The sequence below is a fragment of the Poecilia formosa genome, unplaced genomic scaffold (assembly GCF_000485575.1).
Source record: "Poecilia formosa unplaced genomic scaffold, Poecilia_formosa-5.1.2 Scaffold210, whole genome shotgun sequence".
Classification (NCBI taxonomy): Eukaryota; Metazoa; Chordata; class Actinopteri; order Cyprinodontiformes; family Poeciliidae; genus Poecilia; species Poecilia formosa.
In genome coordinates this window covers 13015-26824 of record NW_006800149.1, presented here as the reverse complement: position 1 = coordinate 26824, position 13810 = coordinate 13015, and the positions used below count along the sequence as shown (strand labels likewise).

The 13810-nt window shown below is 43.9% G+C and overlaps 2 protein-coding genes across 4 annotated transcripts; both read left to right on the top strand.

The window, feature by feature from the left end:
- Positions 1–6033: 6033 nt before the first annotated feature.
- Positions 6034–9678, top strand: lancl1 (LanC antibiotic synthetase component C-like 1 (bacterial)). Of its 3 annotated transcripts, none has more exons than XM_007567558.2 (9): positions 6034–6147; positions 6410–6532; positions 6614–6731; positions 7041–7251; positions 7339–7633; positions 7708–7890; positions 7974–8150; positions 8277–8349; positions 8798–9678. In XM_007567558.2, exons 2-9 carry the CDS (start codon positions 6446–6448, stop codon positions 8872–8874), a joined length of 1221 nt encoding a protein of 406 aa, XP_007567620.1. In that variant the 5' UTR covers positions 6034–6147; positions 6410–6445; the 3' UTR covers positions 8875–9678. The 3 variants fall into 3 exon arrangements, with proteins under 3 accessions (XP_007567620.1, XP_007567619.1, XP_007567618.1); XM_007567557.2 differs by having other exon boundaries at positions 6060–6335; XM_007567556.2 differs by having other exon boundaries at positions 6060–6532.
- A 1509-nt stretch (positions 9679–11187) lies between these two features.
- On the top strand, positions 11188–13367 carry mylz3 (myosin, light polypeptide 3, skeletal muscle). Its single transcript, XM_007567598.2, has 6 exons — positions 11188–11286; positions 11507–11534; positions 12234–12377; positions 12458–12628; positions 12704–12781; positions 12852–13367. The coding sequence occupies exons 1-6, from the start codon at positions 11284–11286 to the stop codon at positions 12878–12880; spliced, it is 453 nt and encodes a 150-aa protein (XP_007567660.2). The 5' UTR covers positions 11188–11283; the 3' UTR covers positions 12881–13367.
- Positions 13368–13810: the final 443 nt, after the last annotated feature.

Below are 13810 nucleotides of genomic sequence, written 5' to 3'. Positions count from 1 at the left end.
TCTGACATAGTTATTACATCGCATTGACTTTGTTGGGTCTTATTTTTTTAGAAAAAAAAAAAACCTTTCCAGATTGGATTCAGTGTTGATAACAAATAGAAAAAAAAAAAAACCTTTCTAGATTGGATTCAGTGTTGATAACAAATAGAAATGTTTTTCATTTCACCAGATTCTTCCTATGGCTAAAGAGCTAGCTGAATTTATCACCTGAAAGTTTGACTTTCCTTGCCAACCAAATAATACTCAACAGCTCAGCAGCTCACTTGACTGCCTGTGATTTTCAGACTCTTGCACCTCTTTGAAGTTTCACTTTCTTGCTCTGTTGGTTTTACTCACTTGTACTTTCTAAGTCTATCTGGCTGTATTTCCTTTAATGTTCCTGCTCAGATCTTTAACAGGCGCCCCGGCTCATATAATGCCCTGCTACCTCATACCTTTCCTGCTCGTTTCCAGGGAGAGTTTGCCCTATCTATGCCTACCTTCTCCCTGCCGTCTGTGCTCTCTCTTCTGACCGGCGTTAATGGCCTGGCTTGGGGTTTGGGGGTTTTGTTTGCAGCAGCAGGAGGTCGTCGGACACGATGTACGGTTCCTGAATTCCTCCCTGAACCTGGACGCCCCCCCGGGTGGAGAGGTTCCTCAGGTACAATGGGTGAACAAAGACGGGGCTAGGTGTCGAGGTGGCGGAGGGCCAGATTACTGAGGAACTCGATGTTTTTACCACCATCCTGTTTATTAGGTCCACAGAGGAAAGCTGTGTAAGTGTTTTCCTAATTGACTCCCTAATTAGAAAACCTAAACAGTCTTGTTGCTGAGGATCAGCCATTAGGAAGGAAACAGGCTTAACTGTGCAGGAGGTGCAGCTTCATATACCCGCATGGAGGAGGAGGTGGGAGGAAAATCACATGCAGAACTACTGAAATTACAAAACTTAAATGAGCTCACATATTTTTGGACGAAAGGAACTAATTTCTACTGTCGAGGCAAAGTCATTAAATCCACGAAACTAAACGAACTCCAAGGACTCCACCTAGTGGCGGCTGTCAAAACTACAGCAGTAGTAGTAACTGTAGTGTACATCAGAAGTGCTGTGGTAGGATGTTTGGTAATAACGTCTATCGTGGTGTTTGAGTGGCAAACATACTGCAGAATGAGCCGGTTTTAGGGTAGCATCAGGTTTTCATAGAGAGTATTACAGCAGGAAGCATATGGCACCGCTTTCACTGTGGGAAGAAGTTTCTCTTCACACCATCACACTGCTGGGTGTTCAATGCTGCGTCGTTTTTGACTTTTCAAACTCTGAGCTTCAGAAGTATCAGGCCCACAGCATCACAGATCCACCACCGGCATGACCAGGGATCAGGTGCCTGTTCTACAATCAAAATTGATTATTTATAAAATGACCAAATTATTGGACCAATTTCCTGACTTGTAAGGATCAACACATAAACCTTTCTTTCCCATTTTGAAGAGTGTCTAAGCAAAAGGAGCCACATTCATGTCAGGAAACAGAAAGTCGCGGATTAGTAAACAGAAGCTTTCTGTGGTCACATCAAGCTTACAGATGAATATGTAATAAATGTACTTCCTATGAATTATTAGAGGTTCCCACGGTGTATTTCCTGGATCCAACATAACACATTGACGTAAATGTCAGGTTTGTTTACAGTCAGTTTCTAAGGCAGAACCTGAGTGAACCTTCAGATCAGGTCAGCTGATGGAAAAAGACAAACTAGGCAGAAACACACACAGACAGCAGGAACCACCGATAGACCAAACATTTAACGTTTTAGCTCAGTTATGTATTGTTAGATTATTTGTGTTTGCTGAATGCCAAAGTCATTGGAGAGAGATTGTCTTCGTTTATCCATTTGTCGACTCCTTAGCGTTGTTCTTATGCTCCTCATGAGAACAACTGTTTCATAGAAACTTCCTGAAACAGTTTCTATTTCATTTTTCGTTATAATGCATGGTTATAATTGTGTGGAAAAAAAGTCTAGAAAAGCTATGAAACATAGAGTTTTTTAAATAAATGTTCACATATTATTTTCTAATGCAATAAACAACTGATATTAACCAAAATGGGTTTAGGGTATACTACACAGATTTTCTGCTTAAGCCCATTTAGCTTTTGGAGTACAAATCTAATAAAAAAAACCCAACACTTCCTACAGTTTATTTGTCAAATTTACACAAAGTATGATCAAAATGACAATCATTTTATGAGGTTTCAACATTTAGAAATATGATTCTTTTTTTTCAGTATGTTCCAAATGATTTAATGTACAGTAAGCAACGAAACAATTTTACTGGAGATACTAACGCCAGCATCATGCTAATTTATCAGAAGAATTTTTCTAGTTTAATCATTTAAACTGTATGTTTTCTACAAAAAAATTCCGAAAACTATATTGAAAATATGCAAAACCTTACAGAAGAACCTGTAAACGTTTACACATGAACGTTATTAAAATAATGAGTATCTGCTGTATTTTTAGTGTACTTCTGCCAATTTTTACTGTAAAACCAACGGATTTTTTTCTACAGTGTGTGGTGAGCTGACCAGCTCCTCCTGCAGCAAAATGTCCCCAAACCATGCACCTCCATCTCCATGCTGTACTGTTGGTGCTCTGTTTCCTGGATACTGGATTTGGTTGATGCCAAACGTATCCCATCTTCTGGTGCCCATTTTTGTCTTCTTCAATATGGTTTTTATGTTTTCTTTGAAGCAGCTGCAGGTATTTTCATGTTTTTGGAGACTTCTCCTATCAACTTGGAGTTTGCCTTCGCTGTAAATTTGCTCGGACGACCAGTTCTAAATTTCAGTTTCCTACATTTCATTTTGTTGATGTTTATTTGAATTGCTTGAATGTTTCGGTTTTCCAGCCAGGAAACCTGCTGCAGAGTGCTCTAAGTTTGTTTCACAGTAAACTAAGTGACAGTGTTTACCTTTGTTTGCTGTGCTGCATCTGTTTGTTACCATCTCTGATAAAACAGGGATTAGTTACAGTCTAATCTGCAGCGACTCTCCTGTGTAGTAATATTTCTCTGCTCCTCTTCATCTTCATCCTGTCGTTTTTCTCCCTGCTCCGTGTCAAATGACTCGACTTGTATCTGTCTGTCACCTCCCTTTCATCCCTCCCCGGCCCCCTCCCCGCTCCATCCTCCTGACAGTTGACTGGTATGGCAACAGCAGACTGGGAGTATTTTTAGCGCGTCACAGATGGGGGGCCGTGGCAGCGCGACAGAGACCAGAATGTTCTTTATCTCAGCTGTCACTCGCTTTTCTGCTGGGTTTTTCTCTCTCTGGACCAAACATGGATGCTGTCCACTTGGAGAGGAAGATGAAGGAGATGAAGGAGGGAGGGTGCGGGGGAGGGAGGGCCCAGTTCTGCCCCCTCAAACTGAAGTTTTTATTGTGTCTTACAGCTGCTCAGTCAGCTCCCTGGTGGGAACACTTGAGGAAGCAATGCAGGTTGTTCTTTTACAGGAAGATATAAATTACAGCAGGTAGTTTGTTAATAACCAATCTGGTTTATGTTTTGCAACATGTCTTGTCCAGAGTTCAACTCCAACACATGAAACTGAATGAAGTCGCCCCCTGCTGGACAACTCCGGCTGAAGGCTGGAGGTGGAGAGCAGAATTCATGATTCAATCAACAGCAAAGCAAAGTCGCCCCAGACCATCACACTGCCACCACCAGGCATAACCGTAGGTTCTTTAGTCTTTTCAGCCCACTGAACATTTCCTTCAGAAGCTTTGAGGACAATGAATATATTTTTTGGTGAATATGAAACAGATCTTTGTGTTAGCCTGGACTATTGGCTTCAGCTGATGGTTCACTGGAACCACAACATTCAGGAAATGGCTTTGCAAACCTTTCCAGCAGATGTTAATGACTTAGTTTCATATGTTTTTTGTTTTTTTTTCTAAGATTGCATGGCATGATGTTCTGCTCTTTGAGATATTCTAGTCTACTTGAAGTTGTCAGTCAGGTTCTGTTTGAGAGATTTCTTGACCCTACAGGTCAGACTGGAAACTCAGCCCTCCGCGGGTGGCCTCTCTTTCATCCTCTGAGCTCGGCTCCTCTACCAGAGGCCTGGGAGCTTGAGGGTTTTGTTTTCCAGTATCTTGGCTGTGCCTAGAACTGCACATTTCTGGACTGAGATGTCTGATGTTGTTCCTGGGATCTGTTTGAGCCACTGCTCCAGTTTGGGGGTGACTGCCCCGAGGGCCCCGATGACCACAGGCACCACTGTGGTCTTCACCTTCCAGGCCTTCTCCAGTTCCTCTCTGAGGCCCTGGTATTTCTCCAGTTTCTCATGCTCCTTTTTCCTGATGTTGTGGTCACTTGGTATTGCTACATCCACCACAACGGCTTTCCTCTGTTCTTTATCCACCACCACAATGTCCGGTTGGTTCGCCATTACCGAGCTAAGATTTATATATATATATGTATATATATAAAAAGTTCTGTAGTGGCCTAGTCAAAGTCTGGAGTTGAAATCTGATTGAACTGATAAGAAGAATGTGATGTAAAAGCATCATTCTCACTTCATGGTAGTTACTTTATAAAAAATAGTCAGACTGCTTTTGGATAGCTTTTCCTTTGATAAGAAAGTATTTGAAACTAGTTTAGTATTTATGTATTAATATTAATTTAAAGATGAGAAATATGAATTTGTGATTAAAAAGAAAAAAAAAGCACAGCTTTTTCATCTTTGAAAATGAATGTGTTTTAACTGTGTGTGCCTCAAAACCTTTGTGGGGACAGTTTTTATAGAAATGACTGACTGTGGGAAAAAAATGGTGAAACATCAACATCTTTATGTTGTAAAGTCAGGTTTGCTCCTCTCTGTTGAAAAATAATGGCTGATCAATAAATGGATCAAACATTTTTCCTCCTCCAGAGGCGGAGAGGGAGGGGAGCCGCTCTCTAATCAAAGCGAAGGTCTTCCTCTGAATCTTCCTGCTCTTTCAGCCTCATTTCCATCCCTTCCCTGAAGGAAACACGCTGCAGTCCAAGTCCGACCTTCAACCCTCCACCCCGGACAGCTGATGTGGAAATAATGGCTCCAACGCAGACATAAAGCGACAGACAGGTAAACAGGAAAACACAAGGCGATGATGATGATGATGATGATGATGATGATGATGATAGAACCATCTAATTGTCGGCTTCATTTGCGATTTTGAAAGGCAAGGTCACCCGAGTCATCAAGACTGGGAGGCATTGAAGCACAACAAACGGTTCCGGATTAAGAAGTCACAGACAGTCCAAGGCCTGGTTAAGGTGTTGATATCAGAAAATAAGCAAAGTCTGCATCGCTGTTCTTTGTTCCAACCTTTATATCTTTCTCTTTCCAAACCTTGAAAATGCTGCTATTAAATTCCAGGGTTTTCCAGATTGTATAAGAACAGTAGCTTGTCACCAATCAGCAGCAGCCCTGAATCTCCATGGCAACAGAACTTGTCATCTGCCAGTAAACCAGCCTGGTAGGGTCTTCATCATGTCATTTCTATGTGTTTATCTGTGTTCCAACATAGTTTATTATTGGAAGTTCAGCATAAATGTAATTATATGATTCCAATAAATAACTATAAGAGAAAGTGAACATGGAATTAATGCATTTAGCTTAATTTTCTTGTATCACAAGTAAATCCATTATTTTGTCAGACTCTTCTACACTTGAAGTGTTTGTTAGTTTTATAAGTTTTATTTTGAAAGAAACTGATTTGGAAATCTTTTGTATAATGTTGTTATTTTTGTTACTTATATGAATTATTGTCATTTTGGTTCTTAAAATACCAAAATTTCCACTTAACTTTGTATTTTTGGACTGTATGCTTTTTTTACTCTTACTTGAGTAACTTCCTGGATAGCAACTTTTTTTTTTTTACTTGAGTAAAAATATGTTGAAGTGGTGCTACTCGTACTTAAGTACAATTTTTGGGTTCTCTACCCACCTCTGTCTGGGCACCGCATGACCCGTGTTTTGATGGTTTGTTGTAGTCAGATTTGTTAACTGCAGTACTTCTTCTTCTTCTGCAGTAGTTGGCAGTAGCGAGTTAGCATCTCAGAAGCTACATCACAACACAGAGCAACACTGCAGCAACACTGCAGCACTTGCAGTGGGGTGGCTTCTTATGTGAATAAATTCTATACTTTCTTTTTATTTACATTTAATATCAGAGTATTGGCTCATTTTATTACAGTCTTACAGTATTTCCTGCGCCACTTGACGCTAACGGCTAGCATTAGCTCCGTAGCTAAGCTAAGTAGTAGCAGCTTCGCTAGCATGGATGGTGTGGGCGTGTAGCTCTGCTCAGAAACCAGGTGGTGTTTCTGTGGCTTTATGTTGAGTATTTAAGACACCGTGTTCATTTTTTATTCTTCTTTGTTCGATGTAGATATAAAAGCTTCCGGCTGTTATACCGATAGTGAAAATGGACACACGAGCTTTGAAGAATCCTTATCATGACTATGATGGGAACCCAGCTTCCACTCAAACACTGTTTGACTCTGAGGGAAAGGTAAACCGCAGAGGGATGCGGGGGGGTACATGCGAGCTTTGGTTTGCTGATCACTGTTTAAATCTTTCTTTTCTCCTCCAGCTCACTCCGTCGTTTGCCCAGAGGCTGAGCAGCAAGGTCAGCGAGCTGCTGGCTGTCATGGAGAATGGACTGAAGTCTGCTGATCCCAGAGACTGTACCGCTTACACAGGCTGGGCAGGTGAGGGGCGGAGCCATCAGTGACACTGGTGATGACAGAAGCTCCAAGAATATAGGAAACACAGCGCATTGTGATCGGTTCTGCAACTGTCCAGCATGGTAGTATCAGCATAATGCTGTGGGACTATTTCATTACTAGTGGCAGCATCATGCTGTGATCATTTTATTATTATTGTTTCCCCTGCAGTAAGCTAATCAGAAAATGTTACAGAAACAGTCATGTTTCTGTCCAGCATGTCTGGACTATCTCAGCTGTACCTTCAGATGAGCTAGCAGAGGCTAGTGTTGTTTGCTGTCTGTTTCCCTGCAGGCATCGCTCTGCTCTACCTGCACCTCCACAGCGTCTTCAAAGAAGCCTCCTTCTTGCAGAGGGCGCTGGACTACGTCACCCGCAGCCTGAAGCACCTCACCCGTCGCCATGATGTCACCTTCCTGTGCGGAGACACTGGGCCGCTGGCCGTAGCTGCTGTAGTCTATTCACGCCTGCAGAGGGCGCAAGAGGCCGAGGACTGCATCAGCAGGTTGGGACTGGCTGGAACCAGGACTGGACCCAGATCTGGACCGCAGGCTGTGGTCTGACTACTGTGGTTCTGCTGCTCTGCCTCCAGGCTGCTGCGGTACCAGCAGGCGGTTCTGAACAGGTCCGGTGGGCTGCCGGACGAGCTGCTGTACGGCCGGGTGGGCTTCCTCTCCTCCCTGGTGTTCTTGAACCAGCAGCTGGGTCCAGACCGGGTCCCGCTGCACTGCATCCAGCAGGTCAGCGAGGCAGTTCTGGTGTCGGGCCAGCAGCTCAGCAGGAAACTCCGCCTCCAGAACCAGAGCCCGCTAATGTACGAGTGGTACCAGGAGCAGTACGTGGGTGCCGCCCACGGCCTCGCCGGCATCTACTACTTCCTCCTGCAGGTGGGACACAGGTCCAGGCCCTCACCATGATGCTGTCACCGCTGCTGTGGTTCTTACAATGTGTTCTGGTCCAGCCGGGCTTCGTCTCGACAGAGGAGCAGGTCCTGCAGCTGGTGCAGCCCAGCGTGGAGCACGTCTGCCGCCTGCGCTTCCCGTCTGGGAACTACCCACCCTGCATCGGGGACGACCGGGACCAGCTGGTGCACTGGTGCCACGGCGCCCCCGGGGTAGTCTATATGCTGCTGCAGGCCTACAAGGTCAGTTCACCCTGCATGCGCCCTCTAGTAGTGGTGTTCTGTTGCTGCACGTGCCCTCTAGTGGTGGTGTTCTACTGCTGCAGGTGCTGGGGAACCCACGGTACCTGGAGGAGGCGCTGCAGTGCGGGGAGGTGGTGTGGCGCTGGGGGCTGCTGAAGAAAGGCTACGGCCTGTGCCACGGCGCCGCCGGCAACGCCTACACCTTCCTGGGCCTCTACCGGCTGACGCAGGACCCCAAACACCTCTACAGGGCCTGCATGGTGAGCACACCATGTCCACTTCTTCTGCTCTGACTTTGACGTGGACGTTAAGTTTGGTTCAAAGCAGCTGCAGCAGTCAGGCTCACAGCGGCCACTCTCAGCCCTCTGATTGAAATGTGTCTGCAGTTTGCAGATTGGTGCATGAACTACGGTCACCGTGGCTGCCGGACACCAGACACCCCCTTCTCTCTGTTCGAAGGTACGAACCGCAAAAAATTAGTGTGAATGGTGCATAGAATGTTACTGTAGGTCCATATGTTAGTGCTGGTCTAGATTCTATTATTAGTATTTCAGCTAGCCTTAGCTTTTTACCAATTGTAGCTCATAAGCTGCTGTGACTGTACAGTTTAACTTTGTAAACATTGTTTTGAACCATTTCTAATACTTTATGTGTGAGATTTTTGAATTCAGTGACATTTTCAATGAACTCTATAGGAGTTTTGCAGGTTTTTGCCATCTTCTGCTCCTTTCTTTCTTACATTTCTTGCAAGTCTTTTTGGTGAAAATTACAGAGGCATTTGAAGTCCACTGCAAAACATTCAGGTTAAACATTTCCACCACATTTTCATAGGAGTTGGATTTTTTCCTGTCAGTCTTCTGTTTGATTTTTGGTCTTAGAATTAGAACATGTTCCCTTCTGGTTGCAGGCATGGCGGGCACCATCTATTTCCTGGCAGACATTCTGCAGCCAATGAAGGCCAGGTTTCCAGCTTTTGAGGTCTAACCCCCCCACTCCTGTGCAGAAACAAGGCCTGCTGTCGTACGCATGCAGAGACACATCGTCTTTTGTCCCGCAGCACAATGTGGCGCTACGCAGACCATTCTTGTTTTTCAGTTACCAGAAGGCAAAAAGGAAAGAATTTAGTTTCCAAATGTTCTAAAGTCTGGATTTTAAAATATAAGCTGTATATTTTTGTTTTACCAAATTGTAATAACACTTTAAAGGCTCTACTTATATAGCAGCAAAGTTTTCTGTAGTTGCAGTATTAGCGAGGAGAGTCCACCAGGTGGCAGCAGAGAGTCTATAGGGGGAACGTGTTAAAGTTGACACCTGGTCCCAACATTAGAGGTTTATTTCACAGCCAGATCGGTTTAATAAACCAGAAAACAAACACAGCAATGTGTCAGATTTAATATTAAAGCTCATAAAGGGAAAATTAAATATGATTCAAATAACCTGGGAGCTTTTTAATCCACTTTGATTGGATATTTGTTTCAAAAAGTTGAGTTTGTTCTCCAGGAACCCGTCTGTTTTGTGATTCCGCCATGCAGCAGAAATGCAGTTACTGCAGCAGAGGCTGTAGAAACCCAACACGTCCTGCAGGACTGCAGGTAAAAATAGAGTTCATCTGTGGCCCGTAGGACGCGCCTGCTGCTCCTACCAATGTCCTCCAACATTCGTCTTCCTGCTGGACGCCAGCCGCTTCGTTACAGTGTCAGGAAATATTTGTAAATATGAACTGAGATGAAATGTGTCTGATTCCATGTGGTTGAAAGAATCAATAAAGTTTACATCGTTAATTCCAGTGAAATCAGCTGTTTGCTTAAATATTCATGCAGATTCTGCTTTACAGTGACATGTTTTTAGTAACTGAAAATAAGGATTTTTCTGTGTGGATAAGTATGATCACTGATTGTTCATCAAACATTTAGTTGTTGTAGATCAGATCCAGGTTTCCAATAAATTTATTTTATTATTCTTATTCTTAAATTCCCACCAAAAAAAATCAACTATTATCACAGAGATTAGATATTAAAACACAAAGCCTCATGCTGTTTTGGGAAAAGCCACAGAAAACATGGAGAATATTGAGTCCTCTCAGTCAACAGGATGTTAGGATCTCCATTCAGTCAGACTTTCTCATAAAATCTAAACTTTTTCATAGAACTGACGAGTGATCAACATGTCAGTAGCTCAGATGAGGTTCAGAGTAGTTTGGGGTTTCCTAGGAAACTATTTTTCCTGCATTTTTAGATGCAAGTTAAAGAACATAATCTCCAAATACCCTGAGACAAATCCTGGCTGTCCTCCTGAAGGGGTTAACCACAGGGGAGTCTCCTGGTATCTCTGGAGGAGCTGCAGAAACCAACAGCCCAGGTGGGAGGAACTTATTTCACTCTAGAAATCTTTTGACGTTTGTAACAAACCAACTCACAGAGGCAGCAGCATTAAGCTGTGGTTGATCTTAAAAGAACCAAAAAGCTGGTTGTCTTTTTTTTTTTAAGGGTCATTTAACATTCATGTAATGTGAACAAATGTGAATAAGCCAGACTGAGAAAAAATATCTAGGTTTTAGAATTGTAAAGGTTGACTTGGCCTAGTCAAAGTCCAGGTGAGAATCTTAACAAGATTTGAAAAGCAATGATTAGTATCTCTGAGTGCAAGTATGGTAAATTATTGTTCTCCCGCAGACCTCAATTAGGAATGGGAAGGTCAAAGGTCATTTCAGTGTTGTAGAACATTAATGTTCCCTCTGGACATCAGGATCTCTGGCTGTTTTTTAAAACCTAATGAAAACATGTTATTCTCTGGATGACTGTTGGGTTTTACTCTGCGGCTACACAGAGGATCCTACAGTTTAGCTCCAGTTTGGCTCCAGTCTAGCTGCCAGGTTCAGTAGCTCCATACCTGCCGGAGAGCAGCCAACGTTTCGGCAGCTTTTCCCCCTGCCGTCATTTCACCATATGAGGAGGAGAGTTCTGTCTGATTTAAAAATACCACCTAGTAACCGAGCTGAACGGGTCAGCGACCCGTCTGGAGTCAGCCGCTGAGTCTGTTGCCTCCTCCCTGCATCGAGCGTCTTCCAGAAACATCTCCTCCAACCAGAAGTTTCATCATTTAACCCTTTCCCAATAAATAGATAATCATAAAGCCAATATCAGGATCTAAAAATCAGGATCTAAAAATAGCCCTTCCCCTTCTAAAGGCTCTGAGGGGAGACGGCTCTGCTTTCCCTAAGAAAGTTAAAGATGTCCCAACGTGTCATCCGATCCCTCCCTCACCAGGAGCTGCGTGACATCACATGCCGAACATAAATAAGGGGGCTTTGACCATGGCTCAGGACCACTCTGTCTCGGGACTTCAGCTTCTCTTCTCCTTCCTTTCCGCTCCTCTGTGCTCCTACTCTCCAAAATGGTGTGTTGGTGATTCTGGCCGTTTTCAATAGGGAGGCGATGGAGTTTCTTGGTCTGGATTTACTCTCTCAAAAGTTTGTAAAAGAATGAAAAAATTAAGATGGTTATCAGGGATTTAAGAAATACTCAGTCAAGAAATCCATCACCTTTAGCTTTATTTGGAATGAAATTGCTTTATTTTGTTTCTCATATGTTTGTTTTTGTGTGTTTTTATACGACAGACGGAGTTCACACCGGACCAGATTGAGGGTAAGTCCAGAAGATCTCCTTAGCTTCAAAGTACCTTCCTGTTATCTGGTCATTTCATTGAGATTTTCACATTACCGCCCCAACGAGTGGCAGAGTCAGCTGTAGAAGATTCCACCGTCTTGTCTTTGGTTATCTATTCTAAGACGACCTAGCAGTGTCTTATACTTGTTAATCCCCAAGTCAAAGGTCAAGATCCTGTCCTTGTGGTCCCCTGTTGAAAGATGTGTCCAGGCAGGCTTTGTTCAGCGTCCAGGGTGTTTTAATCCTGTACCAAGGAGGCGTTTGTAATGCCTCAGTCAGCATTCTCAACCCAAGTCTCTATATGGCCTTGGTGTCTCTGTCAGGGTGTATCAGTTTGCTCCAAGCAGCAAGCAGGAATGAGGAGGGGTCGGGGTGGGGAAGTACAGCTGTTGCCACTAGGCGGGCATAAATCTCTCAAAAAGGTCACTTTGAGTTCCTGATGGGCTTGGTAGAGATGACAAAGCTTCATTTGGCCCCCAGTTTTCTCTTCTCTGCTTAGATACAGCTGTCGCGTCCAATTAGCTGCAAACAATGGTGAAAGCATGCAGCTCAGAGTCTCTAATCTCTCAATCCAGGCTGGTTTCACACAGCTGTCATCTACAAGAATGTTGTAGTCATAGAAAACCCAACGACAAGTCTGAAACGTTTAACTCAAAGGTTTTTCTTGCCTTTCCCCAGACTTCAAGGAGGCTTTTGGTCTCTTTGACAGAATTGGTGACAGCCAGGTGGCCTACAACCAGGTGGCCGACATCATGCGCGCTCTGGGCCAGAATCCCACCAACAAGGACGTTATCAAGATCCTTGGCAACCCCAGCGCCGAAGGTAAGAGGCCAGATGTCTTCTAGAGAAGTGGCAGCTGTTGTCTTGTGTCTCCCTAAGACAAGTGCAATGTGAACCAACAGACATGGCCAACAAGAGGCTGAACTTCGACGCTTTCCTGCCCATGCTGAAGGAGGTTGATGCCCTTCCCAAGGGATCCTACGATGACTACGTTGAGGGTCTGCGTGTTTTTGACAAGGAGGGCAACGGAACCGTCATGGGTGCTGAGTTGCGCATCGTGCTGTCCACTCTGGGTAAATTTAGACACGTACAGTTTGCTTAGCGCAGTAGAAATGTAGACGCTGACATGGATCCTTGTGTTTCCACAGGAGAGAAGATGAATGAGACTGAGATTGATTCCCTCATGGCCGGGCAGGAAGACGAGAACGGCACCATACACTATGAGGGTAAGTCATCTGTCTTCCAGGTTTGGTTTTATTGTGACAGGATGCTAATAATCTGAACTTCCTCCTTTAGCTTTCGTCAAGCACATCTTGTCTGTGTAAGAGGCCGGCAGCAGGAGTGCTGAAGACGCTGTAGCTTGCCTACAGACTGCCCAACAGCGTTCAGGACATCAACGCTGTTTCAAAGACCAACCAAGGAAAGACAAGGACTATGTACAAGGGATGTTGAAGAAAACCCATCTTATTGTTTATTTTGTTTTCCTTTCCACTTCGTCTCAAAACCTGCTCTCTCAGGACATCGCCTCTTCCTTGTAGACCCCATCACTCGGCCTCTGCTCTCCCCCCGGGGCGCGTCGCCTCTCGCCACATGGGGTGAGGAACGGGGGAGAAGGGGTGACCGCTCACCAAGTGAGGGTAGATCCCTCCCTTCCCACCGCCACCTCATTCAGTCCCATAATCACTGGCCCAGCAATGCCAAAGGTGCTGGAGAAACGATGAGGTCAGACCGCCAGAAGTTCCCGCCTCCCTGAAAAGTTGTATTTATTTTCACTGAGTCACTTCAGAATAAACTTTTCCACTGTACATCCCACCTGGGCTGATCCTTGATCTTTCATTGCTCTAATTCACAGCTAGAGGTTTCTCTAAACTATATCTGTTGATTTCAAGTCAAATCTCACATATAATTTTACTTAATCTTGTGAAATATTACATATTAGGACCTCTACATGATTTAACCCTGTAGTATAATTAAGAATAGATTGATTTTATGCCTTAAAATTTGTAATAAATATGTAACATATTCACTAGCATCCCAAGGTTCTACTGACTCATTCTTTAAATGAGTCAGAACCTTGGCCAGACTCATTCTGTTGATCTAAATGTTGAAAATTAAAGCTACAGCAGGCGTCTGCAGCCATACACTCCAAAGAGCCATTTTTGAGCTCCGTTTAGTTCAATAAAACTTTAGAGCCACAAATAATACATAACTTGTAATTTTTTATGAATATTTACAGTTCGAAATTTATTTTTGCA

Excerpts from the sequence above, each read along its gene's own strand:
- lancl1 (XM_007567558.2), top strand. The coding sequence starts at position 6,446 with ATGGACACACGAGCTTTGAAGAATCCTTATCATGACTATGATGGGAAC. Across the intron at positions 7,891-7,973 it reads TGCTGCTGCAGGCCTACAAG|GTGCTGGGGAACCCACGGTA; the intron begins GTCAGTTCACCC and ends CTACTGCTGCAG. Across the intron at positions 8,151-8,276 it reads ACCTCTACAGGGCCTGCATG|TTTGCAGATTGGTGCATGAA; the intron begins GTGAGCACACCA and ends ATGTGTCTGCAG.
- mylz3 (XM_007567598.2), top strand. Across the intron at positions 12,378-12,457 it reads TGGCAACCCCAGCGCCGAAG|ACATGGCCAACAAGAGGCTG; the intron begins GTAAGAGGCCAG and ends GTGAACCAACAG. Across the intron at positions 12,629-12,703 it reads CATCGTGCTGTCCACTCTGG|GAGAGAAGATGAATGAGACT; the intron begins GTAAATTTAGAC and ends GTGTTTCCACAG.